Source organism: Emydura macquarii, unplaced genomic scaffold, assembly GCF_026122565.2.
Source record: "Emydura macquarii macquarii isolate MOO-44397 ecotype Brisbane River unplaced genomic scaffold, CSIRO-AGI_Emac_v2 contig_2846, whole genome shotgun sequence".
Classification (NCBI taxonomy): domain Eukaryota; kingdom Metazoa; phylum Chordata; order Testudines; family Chelidae; genus Emydura; species Emydura macquarii.
Genome location: NW_027132983.1, coordinates 4,097,862 through 4,112,424, shown reverse-complemented (window position 1 = coordinate 4,112,424; position 14,563 = coordinate 4,097,862). Strand labels below are relative to the sequence as shown.

The 14,563-nt window shown below is 37.4% G+C and overlaps 1 protein-coding gene across 1 annotated transcript in view; it reads right to left on the bottom strand.

Moving 5' to 3' along the window:
• IARS1 (isoleucyl-tRNA synthetase 1) overlaps positions 1–14,563 on the bottom strand; it is a 126,803-nt gene that overhangs the window by 64,527 nt on the left and 47,713 nt on the right. The window contains exons 14-15 of the mRNA XM_067568101.1: positions 6,950–7,076; positions 419–492 (exon numbers count right to left, since the gene is read on the bottom strand). Coding sequence (XP_067424202.1) covers positions 419–492; positions 6,950–7,076 — 201 coding nt within the window. The remainder of the gene's footprint in view (positions 1–418; positions 493–6,949; positions 7,077–14,563) is intronic.

Here is a 14,563-nt window from a genome sequence, read left to right as displayed (position 1 = left end):
TAAGAACATAAGAATGACCATACTTAGCCAGACCTATGGTCCCATCTAGACCAGTATCCTGTCTTCTGACAGCAGCTGGTGCCAGATGTTTCAGAGGGAACAAACAGAACAGGACAGTTTATTAAGTTATCCATCCCTGTTGTCCAGCCCAGCTTCCGGCAGTCAGAGGTTTAGGAACACAGAGCATGGGGTTGTGTCCCTGACCATACTGATTAATAGCCATTGATGGATCTATCCTCCATGAATTTATCTAATGAACCCAGTTATTCTTTTGGCCTTCAAACGCTCCCAAAACCTAACCTAAATCAGTTTTTCAGGTTTAAGAAAATAACAACTCACATTTCTGTCTGCTACTGCTTAACAGTTGCTAATTAAATATAGGTGCAGTTTATTCTGGTGAATGTTCTCAGTGACTGACCTTTCTCTGTGGAGATCAGTGACTTTCACTCCTGACAGCTCTTCCAGTTCTGCCACTGACCCAATGCAAACCACCTATTAAAAGATAGTAAAATAATTTAGAAACGAATCAATGGCTATTTTACATAACTGTATGTTATTATGGATCACTTTCAAGTATAATTGACTACAAACAATAAGTTAAATTTACCATTTTACACTGAAACCCTGAAATATTTTATGATTGTGTTTTCACTGTGTGCATGGGAAAAATTCTTTAAATCCAAAACCCAATATACATTTTTTATATAATACATACAATACTTAGCACTTCAGCCGCACCTTCCATCCAAAAATCTTGAATCACTTAACAAAGATGCTTATAACCTCATTTTATATTTAGAAAAAGAGGCCAGAGGGGTTAAACAATTTGCCTAATTACAGAGTTAAACAGGGGTAAATTTTGGCTCAGAATCCAGATATGCTGATGCTTAGTCTCCTGCTCTGACCACTAGAATATGCTGCTTCCCAAGGGAGTCAAAATAGTCTACACCTACAAATATGTGCCGTTATATATTATATATGTCATTAACCATTTAAACTAGAACCACTAACAAAGTGGTTAGATGGGAACTGGCTCAGATCCAGAAGTAACGCTCATATTCCAAGCCAGTATTTCCTAAATTTTTCGCTGTGGTGACCTCTTAAGAGTCAAACTTTCCACCACCCCTGATATTTACTATATAAAAGTAGAGTTAAAAATGTGTAAGTGATAACCTTTTAGCCCAATGGTCCACTCATCTGGGATGTGGGAAACTCAGGTTCAATTCCCCCCTCTGCCTGATGTGGCAAAAACATTTGAATGTATGTCTCCTACACTGCAGGAGAGTGCAATAATCACTGGGCTATGGGATATTCTGAAGCAGGTTTCTCTCAGTCTCTCCTATTGAAGCTGTTCCACTGTGTATAAATGATTAAATTATCAGTGGAGCAGGGACTTGGGTCTCCAACATCCTAGGTGAGTGCCCTATGCACCGGGCTATTAGGTCATTCTCTCTACCTGACCCACTAACTATTCACTGTCATCATGAATGACTATGATGATTAAGAAATTTTTAAAATGAAGAGGGACAAAGGGTGGATGAGATAATATCTTTTATTGGACCAAATTCAGTTGGAGAGAGAGACACAGAGCTCTTCTTCAGGTCTGGAAAAGGAGTTCCCAGCATCACAGCAAAATGCAAGGTGGAACAGATTGTTTAGCATAAGCAGTGAGTATATATTGCAAAGGATCATTCAAAGTAGAATGGCTATTAACATCTCTGCAGTCATAGGACAAGAAGAGGGTGTTAGTGGATTACAGACCGTTGTAATAAACCATAAATCCGGTACGTTATGTATAAAATACAGTTTTTTACTATTTATATACTTGGTTTACTTTCTGCATATCCTCCTGCCTGAACAATGCAAGTCAATTAAGTCATCTTTGTTTTTGCTGAATCAGTTTCACTTTCAGTTACTTAATGCTGCAATTTAATGAGTTTCAAACACAGTAGAGAGAAATTTTGTTTAGAAAGTTACTTTAGTTGGATTTGTTTTTAAATGGTAAAAATTCTAGTTCTCATTCTTTTCAACCAAAATTTAACATTTGGGCTGAATGAGAGTTGACAGTCAACACCCCTTTCACAAGTTTAAGAAAAAATGGGATTTAGCACTTCAGATTACCAACAGTTAGTATTTTATCAGACTTTTAAATATTGTGTTCTAGTTAAGATGCGCCGTATTTCACTGCACAAGTAGTGTTTTGACTCTGTATAAAAGAGCAGCAAAGGGACTTTTTACCATATCTTTGCATGGACTGGAGCTGCCTCAATCTCCTACTAATGTTTCCTTCAACACCAGGTGGGCAATCCACCATATAACATTTGTTCATGATGTGGGCAGATGACAAAGCAGCAACTCAAGAAGTGTCTTGACCATCTCAGAGGTGATCCAGGAAGTGGCAATTCCCCCACTCTGGAATGCCTTCTGACTGTCAAGATAGGTGGATTTTCAGAGGCTTTCAAGCCTCCTTTAAAATGCATGATCTCATCCATCTTAAAATGGCTTTGAGTTACCAACCATCGTTTCCATCCCAGGAGCTGTCAATCCATGCTCATGGAAAAGTTTGACTATACTAAATTGCTAGAAGGGCATAATTTATCATCTGTCTCAATTGGGATTTTTGTGTCCTGGAAGAATTAAGTGAGGCATATTTTATTTAAAAAGAAAATCAGAGTAGTCTATCAAGGAAGAAAAAATTAGGATGTTCTAAGGATGCAATCTCCCCCTGCACCCAGAAGAAAATTTATAAATGCACAACCAAACCTCCAGGAGAACCTTGCATGGAATTGCTGTAGCTAGAACAGATTTATAAAGTAGACAAAGGTGGGAAACCCAGATTGGCAAGTACATTTAATAGTGGGCAAGTTTTCTATCATTTATGAATCAGACCTGTGGAGGGACACTGCCCAGTGTTAAAATCCGTGCCTACAATTCAGCATCATGATAGGAACATAGGAGAATTCATCTTGGATCAAACCTGGAGGTCCATCTGGTCCATTATCTACCTAGGACAGTAACCAGTACCAGATGTTTCAGAGACAGGTACAAGTACCCTGCAAGTAGGCAGATCTGCCCCATAACTTTGGATTTCATCCTGGTTTCTCATCATTAGAGACTGGCTTAACCCTGAAACATGAGATTTAATATCCCTTATGAAATGTTCATTATCAGTTGTAACCCTGGATATTTCTTCTTTTTCTTCTTCAAAGCTTAGCCAAACAGTCGGCCAGATGATCATTCCTATGAAGCCTTAAGGGCTTGAAGGGCCGAGACTCGAACATTGGAACAAACCTGTTGAACCCATGCAGCAGGGGGGTCTGCCTCTGGACCATGTCTATCCTTCAGTTGGTGGAATTTTATCCTGGATGTTACAGGCCACCCAGAGAACGGCATTCACTGGAACATCTTCTGGCATTCTCACTACAAATCCGAAGAGCGTAAGACACCATCTGCAGAAAATGGCCCTGGTAGTCTGCAGACCAGAGCAACCATCATCATCTGCATTACAAATGAAGTCATTCCACTTTTTGCCCAATATACGACGTTGGTATTTTGTGTGGAAAGCTTCCGCTTTGCCCAGTCTGAGCAGCATAGCGTCTGCACTCTGCAACCATACAACAGTATGGAGAGGATACAGCTCAAACAGATCCTGAACTTGGTTGATGTGTGGAGATTATGTTGATTCCATATTTATTGTAAATGATCCATGGGCAGATGCTGCAATGCCAATCTGGTGGAGAGCCACCGTGTGAGAGAGTTAGAGGAACTGGTGAATATAGAACCCAAATGGCAAAAGCCAGAGACTGCTTCGACCCTTTTATTATTCAAAGAGATTGGAGTCGCAGGTAAACCATGTGTATTTCTGATCGCCATATAAATGTCCAGTCCTTTTTGAATTGCTAATATCTTGGTCTTAACAACTTCTTGTGGCAATGAGCTCCTCAGTTTAAGTACACATATGAAACTTATCAGTTTCGATTTACCCACCATTTAATTGAATTGAATTTCTCCTTGTGTTATGAGGAGAGAGGACAGAATATTCCCCTCTGCATATCATTACCAAGCAAACCATGCTAGGAGCTTTAAAAGTAATTTACAGGGAATGATTTATATGAAAAATGTTTGACAAGATGAGCTAGAAGTGGCAGCCTGTCAGCAACTTGACACACAGAAACAAAACAGACTGGGAGCAGGGCACAGAAAAGTTTTTCTCTGGTCTAAAAACAGCATCATCAGGGATTTCCTGTCATTGGCGTTGATATCCAAGACTACTGGCAATAAAACTGATTGGTCAAATGCCTCAGTTGAGTGACAGGTGCTCCAAGCCACACTAATGCAACTGGACCACATCTTCCCTAAGTAATCAGCAACTTCACTTAAGCTATATGCCAGTTCTCTAGAACGTAACCATTTTATCATCTTCCTGCTTTATTAACTTGGTCTTGCTGTTTTAAAGAGTTTTACATCTAATTGAAATGGGATTTGCTAATTAGTGCTTTTTGCAGAAATGTGTAGGTTTAAGCTCTCAAATCTTAATGATTTTCAGAGAGTAATAAAAAAAACACAAGCTTCAAAACTCACCTTCCACTATGTGCTTCTACTACCTAATAATTATGCCAAAACCTGTGCCACTAAAATAAAACTATGGGAGGTTAGATATTGATTTGTAATATATTTCATTTTAATAGCAATTAAGTCACTTTTCTATATCTTAAATAATGAATCCAAATATTTTTCTAGTTTTAATGTGAAATATATAACTGCATGCATTGAGGTGTTCCTTTTAGAAGGGCACATCTTTGAGGCTAAGTAGTCTGGTATGGATACTGGACCACAGTAAAATTCAAGTTATGAGTGTTCCTCTGTTCATCTATCTTTTATGTGAAAGAGAACGTTACATAAAAATAAATGTTATAATAAATTATTAATTTTCAAACAACGTCCCCTTTCATATGAAATATGAATGAATAGAAGAACACTCAGCTTGAATTTTACTGTGGCCCAGTGGCCATACCAGATTACCAAATCTCAACTCTTGCTTTCTAGCCATTGGCTTCAAGCAGTCTCAGGAAAAATGCAAGATGCATTCTACCATTTCTACTCCAATTTCAAATCCCAGGAGGATATTTGCACTAAACTGCCCGGAAACAAAGCTCAGTCTTCTAGTGAGAGAGGAAATTGTAAAAATGTACAGTAAAAATAGAGACAAATTGCAAGGAGCATTACCAGAGGCAAATATGGGTAGTGTAGTCCCTTATCCAGTCTTTTCAGCTTCAGGAGCGAACTTGAAATGTTTTAGCATAATACTGGTTTGTTTGTTTGTTTTAAAACCCTTGCTATTCTGTACACAGTTTTTTCCTTTTGATTTGGCTCATTTGTACCCATTAGGTACAAAACTGCCAGTCATGGAAATGGATTTTAATCCACAGGTGGGCACTAAAGCAATTGTTTCCAAGGAATAGTATTATAAGGAAGTGTTTATTGTATTTTTAGCCATCTTAATGCAGTATAGCATCTTGCTTGCAGGGAGACACAGTTAGCATAAAGCAGCCAACCAGCTCTCCACAAACCACCACTAAATAATCCAGGGATTACAGTTTGAGAATCTGTATCCTAGATTTTTCCAAGGGTCATGCAGGACATAACAATGCAAGGGAAGGATATTATATGCAGGTCAGGATTCTCTTAGCCAAAGAGTCTCCAGCACCTCCTTGCTGTATAAAACCTCATCCTCTCCTCAACTGATGAGACCTGCCTCACCAGTGGCCCCCAAGAAGATCATGTCAAAACCAGAAAGACACCATAGAGGAGCCAGAAGCATCTCTAAGCAGGAAGGCAAGATGGATTAATCTAAACAGTAGCTTCTCATAAATGTAAGTTTTTACAGTAAAGTAAGACAGCAGAGAATGCCAACATATTAGGACAACACAGCAACTTTTGTGATAATTTTTATGGAAAATACACTGTTTGCTTATAAAGTAAACAGAGTGGGTTAAGGTAAAAATAATTTGATATTTCTCTGTTGGGCAGTAGAAATGTTTTTAAACATAAAAACAGAGAAAGGGTGTGAGGCATAAGAATTACTTTTTACCTACATATATTTTCTCAATTTTCCTGCTTGACTCCTGCGTGATAATATGCATTTCCTCCCTATCACCAAGAGATGTAGGAAGGAGAAGAAGCTTCAGGATGCTATCAGCAACATTCAGGCTCATATGGGCACCCTGACGACATCAGTTGTTTTCTTTTTCCACCTACTTGTGTTATCAGAATTGACTAATCAAGCAGATGCATAGAGTAGCAGTGTTTCATCTTTTAGAGAAATTGAACATCTGGGTGTTTTATGAGATCAGGAACTTGGGTACTGCCAATTACCTCAGTGTATAATTTTGTACATTTACTTCATGCTACTAATGCTGAGACATCTTACAACACACCCACTCCATTACAATATAATAATACACAATTACATTAATATTACAATATAATATAATCAGCTTTTCTGCTAATGTGGGCTTCATTTTCAAGAGAAAGTCTTAGGCAGTTTGTACCTACCAGTTATACACAGACTTTTCCCCGAGTGTTAAAAATTAAAACCAGGAGCTGAAGAACTGTGACTAAAAATCCCTTCTCTTCTCAGATGCTGAGTTCTCTCTTATGAAGTTACAATTTCACTAGTTCTCCCATTGCCATAGATTCTTCCAGGATAGATCAAAGTTTAATTTAAAATATTAAAAAAAACCAGGAAAAATCACCTGAAATTTTACAATAGAAAGCTGAAGAAAAATAAGCAGTATTTTTTCCTTGCTTTTCATGGCAGTTTTAAGAAGCACTTCAAACTGCAACAAACAAAAAATAGTTCTGTGCTCAAGGAAACTAAGCAAAGCTACTTTGTAGCATAGCAGGGTTTCAACCATGAAGAATTAGAGATTTTTGTTTTCTTACATACCTCTTCAAAATCATCACTGACCCACAGAGGGATAGGTGTTCCCCAGTATCGGTTCCTGGAAATAGCCCAGTCACGTGCATCTTTCAACCAGTTTCCAAAACGTTTCTCTCTCACAAAATCAGGAACCCTATTATGAAAATTAAAAGCAATTAACTTGTTATTAGATGACTGAAAGGTTTCTTTCACATATGATAGGCGGACATTACATTCATACCTCCATATCACAACTAAAGTGATTTACTTTTTGAAATTTGTGGTAATTGATGTACTTTCAGGTTACTGTGCTGGTCATTTGTAAAGAATTGCATTTATTACTTCTATGACCTTTGGAGAAAAAAAGAATAGTATTGCTTCTTCTCACTCCTTTGTAACGCCAAACGGGCTATGCAAGTGCGAGAATATTATGTTTTATTGTTCATTCTCAAAGCAATTCAATTAATACCCGTGTTAGATTTGACAAAATATATAAAATGTGCCCATGTATGCACATTATACCCATACAAAAGAGAATAATGATATTCACACTTCACTGGATTACCTCCCTTTAGAAAATTACTACTAAAAGTTGAGACATAGAAAAATTATCATCACTCTCTTACAAAAACAATTTTGACGCTGAGAATTCTGATATTGCAGGCTTCCCCTCACCCCTTTTTGGCTAATGCATTAAAATCTTATAATAGGGTTATAACACAACAATTGAAGGTTCAGTTGTACTAGGCAAAGTTGGCACTGTGGGCAGCCGTTTAGTACCTATCATCAACTTCACTCCATGGGTATCACTTGTATCATCATTGCATGAGTTAGAGACTATTCTAGAGCATGAATTCTTGAGAATAAATAAGTCCTGGGTCCACTAACTCTCTTGCCCCCCCAGCACAATTGTCCATGAGTCTCAAATTTAAAAAAAAAAAAATGTAGTGAATGGCAGCACTTTTTAAAGACTTCATTTCTAGCTTAATAGGTTTTAAGAGATGTTAAACTATAAGATCTGAGCATTTGAAATATCTTGGAGATCAATGACAATGTTGAGAACTATACCCTGGCACGACTACTGGGATATGCCAGCTAACCTGACAGTTTGGTTAACAGCTGATTATTCACATTCTCTGCACAGTCCAAGGTCACAGCCTGCTGTATTTCTTAAAAAATAAAACAAAAAACCCAGTTATTTACTTTCTTGTAACAGTTGTTCTTCATGCTGTGTTGCCCAGGTCCATTCCACTGTAGGAGTGTGCACACATACAGTGAAATGGACATATGCAATCAACCAAAGAAGAACTTGTGTATTTTCCAGTTCTTTAGTAAAAGCACACATTTTAAAAGGATTAGTTTTCACAGATATAAGCACCTATACACAATTTTTTTAAAACTGCATGCTAAAGCTTGATATAAAGAAAACCCTTCAGGCCTGGAGAGAGCTTGTTTGTGAAGTATGGGATTCACTTGCATAACTCATGTGAGGCTTTACAGCTGTGTACAAACACAGTTATAGCTGAAGAGAATTTTAAGATGTAATGTGTTTAATTCAATCCAGTGACTATATAATGTACTAGAAAAAAGTGATGGCTTGAGGTCAATAGCATATTACTTTCATGCCTACAGTAACATTTAAAAAGTCACAGAACATAAAAGAAGTGGTGGCTTGTAGGAAGCAGCCTTGGGAACTTAATTTAAAATTCATTATGCATATTCCTTAGGAAGTCAGAGCATATTTTTTGAAGTTTCACTGAACAGCAAGGCACTACCACATTTTCAGGCCCTGTATTGCCATAGGGTCATAATCGTTACTGAGATTGTGCTATATTACTTTAAGCCAATGTCCCAGATACACAAATAAGAATGTACAAAATCATAAAGTCTTGCTCTTTTTTGTTACTGTTGATACTGTTCTAATAAATTAGTGCTTTAAAAAATTTGACCATTTTTAAGCAAGGACACTGTGTAACTGGTCATTGGACAAATTATTTTTGGACTGGTCAAAAGCTAAACAGTCTCACCAATCAGCTGATCATTCTGCCAGCTGGTTCTCTGTCCCTTTACTTGATTTCAATAGAAATAACTACTGATTTTTCAGCTTGACATGACTGGTTTTTCTGTATATCAGAAAACATCAAGAGCACCTTTTACTTAGAACTTTTACTAGAATGGGTGAAGTGAACACTAAATATTACAAACAGTATCTATACAAATATTTGCTCATTGTGTTGCAGGTAACAGCAACAGCCTCTGAGTTAATTTTCCAAAGCTTGCTTCCCAGCCTGCCGGCCACACATCATGCTCTTCCAATCACTAAACAGAAAGAAGATCCTCAATGTTCTTCCTGTAGTTCCAGAAGAAAAATCAAGACTATCTGTCCAAGATACCCATCCCCCTTCCTAAATAGCCCATCACTGCATTCCCCAAAAACTCAAGTCCTTCTACTGTTAATCCTGACGTTAGCAGGAGACCATGTTCTTTTACCAGCATCTTGGGGAGGGAGGGAAAAAGGTCACTTCATTTGTCTTCTAGAAAGACCAGCTCCTTCCACTTCATTCTGCAGCAGTGGGAATGGGAACTCTCTTCCCAGTTCTGTTGTTGTGCTGCCATTCCTGTGCTTCATCCATCAATGTTCTCTATCCTTAATCCATTTTCCTATCCATGCTCTCAATTTGTCTTGTAAATTAAACTGTGGGTTACCAGTCTGGTATCATGAAAAAAAAATACCTTTACCACTATCTAGATTGCAAAAGATTTTTGGCTTGCCTACACCATTCATTACTGTTCAAGAGTGTCAGATATAAAGCTACTATAATCATCTCTGGTACAGTTATGTACGCAGCTAAAACAGCCCTTCTATAGGCAATGAATGATTTGCCAATGTATGGATACTAACATGGGTGCATTGTCACTGCACTCATGGCTCAACTATTTGGCAGCTTTCAATCAGGCCAATCGCTTAAACATCTTGACGTGTTAGTATGAAATGATACGTACAGTACCTTTTGACATGCTTAATACTGACGCTTTTCACAGGCAACAGAGTAACAAGCTTTTTGCTGCACCTCAGCCTATACATCTGTATGTGGAGAAGTCCTTTAGCTTAGAAACAAATTTTAGCTGTATGCTGGTAACTGTCAGATATTCCTGATGTCTGGTGTATAAGGAGGATGGTGCAATAGCCAGGTACATCACACCCTATCTAATGACAGATAGTGCAGGAATAGAATAGCTTACAAATGGTCACGCTGCAGTTTGAATTTGATTTCAGTTAAACCTCATCAAATAACTCAATGACAGCCTGGGTCCTACAAATGATCCAGCTGCACTTTCTCAAATGGTGCCATTTGCTGGAAGCAGGTCTGGATTTCCCAAACATCCATTAATTTCATATTCATTTTTGACCTTCAGATTTGTCTTTCAGACTGCTGTTAGAACTTCATATTTCTTTCTAAGCATTTAGCAAGGTTAAGGAGACTGTTGTCTCAGCAAGATACAAAGCTCTTGATTCATGCCTTTAGAGCATCAATGTTTGGTAACAGCAATTTCTACACTCTTGGCATCCCAGTGCCACTGCCATTGGCTCTGTCAGTGCACTAAATAAACTTCTACTTGTACAAAATTCACTAGTTTAAGTGCTCAGAAGCAACTGAATAAACACTATGACTTTTAGTCAAAGGAAATTTTTAAGATACGAAGATTTTGGGTAGATATGCTTCAATTCATTACTAAATCCAAAATTAAAACTGGGCTCTCAAATCCTTTGCTTTAATAGGTTCAAATTGCTGAAAAATTAATTTTTCCAGCTATCACGTACTTTTTTTGACCATTTGTTTTCTCTGTTCAGTATCTTCATCAATGATTTAGATAATGGCGTAGAGAGTACACTTATAAATTTTGCTGAGGATACCAAGCTGGGAGGGGTTGCAAGTGCTTTGGAGGACAGGATTAAAATTCAAAATGATCTGGACAAACTGGAGAATTGGTCTGAAGTAAATAGGATGAAACTCAATAAGGACAAATGCAAAGTATTCCACTTAGGAAGGAACAATCAGGTGCACAGAAACAAAATGGGAAATGACTCCCTAGGAAAGAATACTGCAGAAGGGATCTGGGAGTCATAGTGGATCACAAGCTAAATACGAGTCAGTGTCACACTGTTGCAAAAAAGCAAACATCATTCTGGAATGTATTATCAGGAGTGTTGTAAGCAAGACTCGAGAAGTAATTCTTCTACTTTACTCCACACTGATTAGGCCTCAACTGGAATAGTGTGTCCAGTTCTGGGTGACACATTTCAGGAAAGATGTGGACATACTGGAGAAAGACCAGAGAAGAATAACAAAAACGATTAAAGGTCTAGAAAACATAAGCTATAAGGGAAGATTGAAAAAACTGGGTTTGTTTAGTCTGGAGAAGAGAAGATTGAGGGGGGGACATGACAACAGTTCTTAAGTACATAAAAGGTTGTTACAAGGAGGAGGGAGAAAAATTGTTTTCCTTACCTCTGAGGACAGGACAAGAAGCAATAGGCTTAAATTGCAGCAAGGGAGGTTTAGGTTGGACATTAGGAAAAACTTCCTAATTGTCAGTGTAGTTAAGCACTGGAATCAATTGCCCAGGGAGGCTGTAGAATCTACATCACTGGAGAGTATGTCTTCACTGCCATGGCAGCAGGAATCGATGCAGCAGCATCAATAGAGCGGGTCTGTGTAGACCCACTCAGTCGACTGGAGAGCGCTTTCCAGTCAACTCTATTAATCCACCTCCCCAAAAGGAGTAAGGCTGTGTTGATGGGAAGGCTTCTCCCACTGACGAAGTGCCATGACGATACAGCGCTACATGAACGCAAGTATATCGACGGGAGATATGCAAGCTATGTTATGTAGCTTGCGTATCTCTTATCGACTGCCATCGCCCGTGTAGCTCAAGCTGGAGATTTTTAAGAGCAGGTTAGACAAACACCTGTCATGGATGATCTAGATAATGCTTGGTCCTGCCATAAATGCAGCATGCCATAGATGACGTCATGAGGTTCCTTCCAGTCCTACTATTCTATGAGTAGGCTTTTCTCCAGTGAAATTTTAATTCAGGCTTCTGCAAGAAGGTTCTGTGGAAACCAGATATACTCTCCTTCAAACTTTCATTGTGAACTACTATTTTTCTTTGTCTGACCCATCCTTTACCCAAGTTAATAATCTAATGCCAAAATTCAAGCTGGCAAAAAGCAAGACATAAGGTCCAATGGGATATAGAGTCCTTCAAACAGGATCATTGTCAGTCAAGTTCTACATGAAAATTGTTCTCCCTGTCCCTCAAATCTAAATACTGTAGTGTTTAAGATCTGCAGAGTCTAAGCTTGTGTGACTAAGTGCAGGATGGGAAGGAGGGCAGAGAGTGGTTCCAGACCTCTGTATTAACAGAGAAATAATTAACTCATTGCTGCTGATCTGGTCAGCGTTTGCAACCCCATTCAGAAACATTCTGGAAAATAATACTGGTAAGAATCAGTAATGGTACTTTCTAATGTAACATGTTATTTATTTTCGAAATTGATGGGCAGGGGTAAGAAATATAAAGGAGTACATAATGATTAAATAAAAATGATTGACAGGAAAGACTAAGACAGCTGTTCCTTTTTCACAAGTCTACTTTGAAGTATTTCTACAGTGCTAATACTGTAATTCTAAATATTGATTTAAACTCATTCTGCTCCAGAGCTCATATGTGCACTGCATCATTAAAGGAGTTGCCACACCTTTTTCCATTTCTTCCTCCCAGCGTGAGATATAGGACTACTGTCTCAACACTATTATTTCCACGTCTTGCTGTAGACAACAGTGTAAATATTTATTATTTAAGTAAATAGTACTGTCAAATACTGCTATAGCAGAAATATCATGTACCCTACCATCAAAACAAGTTTAACTGTTAGCTAAAATTTTGTCTGACTATATAGCTGTAAGTACATTATATATTTAACATATACTAATTCTTTTTCATCCTATATTTTCTTCATCAACTATTTTTTATTCACGACATTCTTCTGAAAGCCACTGTAGCTCAGCTATAATTCATCAAGTATCACTTGATAAATTTCTAATGATTAAAAGAAGCCTCTTGGGTTATGAACTATTTTTAAAACATAAATTTTTTAAATCCTGAAACTTAGTGCAACAGCTGAACATTTAACCATCCACTATTTTAAGAGTTAGAGGAAAAAAGAGAATTACCTTAACTAGAATGAGAAAGATGGCATGATGGAGGAGTAAGCTAGTGCACTAGTTTTTTTCCTCTTCTACAAGCTCAAATCGTAGCTTAGGTCTCAAAAGTGAATTTGTTTCACCTTATCCAGAGCCCAAAACTAACTTGCTCTTTGACATAATTGGAATTCTCTCTTCAAGTAAATCATAAAACCAGAAACCAATATGGTTGCTGCAGATCACAAGTAAGTTTTATTAGTGGAGGGGCAAGTAGAATCTAATAAATACCACTAGACCCTCAATTTCAAACACCAAGATTTCCTCAAAATCTAAACACATTTTGGTTGAAAAATTAGTTTGAACTTAGTATAACATTTACAATTACTGTATTTTTTAAACATGCATCTAGACCTTAAAAACCTAGAATCTTAAATCTCCTTTATGTTAATTTATCCTACAATAACCAATTCTCAATGTGCCACAAATTAATTTTTAATTGTTTTAATTCAAGGAGAAAAATAAGTGAATTCCCATGACGTTGACAGTTTAATTAGCTCCAATACTATATCATAGATCTAATTTAGCCTGCTAGCAAGGGACTGATAAAGACAAAAAAAAAAAAAAAAATCAACAGTTTGCAAAGACATGCAGAGTCTCTCCCTTCCAACTCATGGAAGTTTATTATAATAGTCCACATGCAGTCTACCCTCCACAAAGAGTTAGAGTCATCTCAGTTAAAAAAACTGCATTCTGCCCTATTAATTTTTAAAATTAATAATATTTTCAGTTTTTTTTGTATGGTAATATTTTCCTTTGCTCTCCTATTCTGTTTCTCGTAGCAACAAACACTTTAGAGTGAGACTGCAATGCTGCTGCTGCAGAATGCATCACATCCATACTCTGTCAGTGGTATATAACAGCTTGACAAGTCCAAATTAATTTAATCTTTATCCACTCATTTTATATAAAGCACACACACAAGCAAGCCTCTCAAAAGATTTTTTACCTTGCATGATGCAGGCATTACGCTAATGACTATTAACATCCTAATCCGGCCAAAGATGTTGAAAAAATTGCACTCTCAAGTCTAACCTTACACTTACTGAAATAAAACCTTCACTCTATTGCTATTATTTCCACACCATTTTCTTTAAATGTTTTGACCTTGCAAGGCAGAAGTATGTTATACTGGACTACAAATTAATTAGCCTGTTTCAACACATATACAATAATATTTCTACAGACTTATAAAAGGACAGACATTCAACATAATGTATTTATTGATCATTTAGTGAATTAAATGGGACTTGGAGTTAAAGGAGGTTAGTGCATTAGTCTTCTACAACTAAAATCTTAATTTCAAATGATCTTTTAATTGGCAAGTGACAAGGAGTTTTTTGTGGTCCCTTCACGGGTGTATTTGTGCCACAAA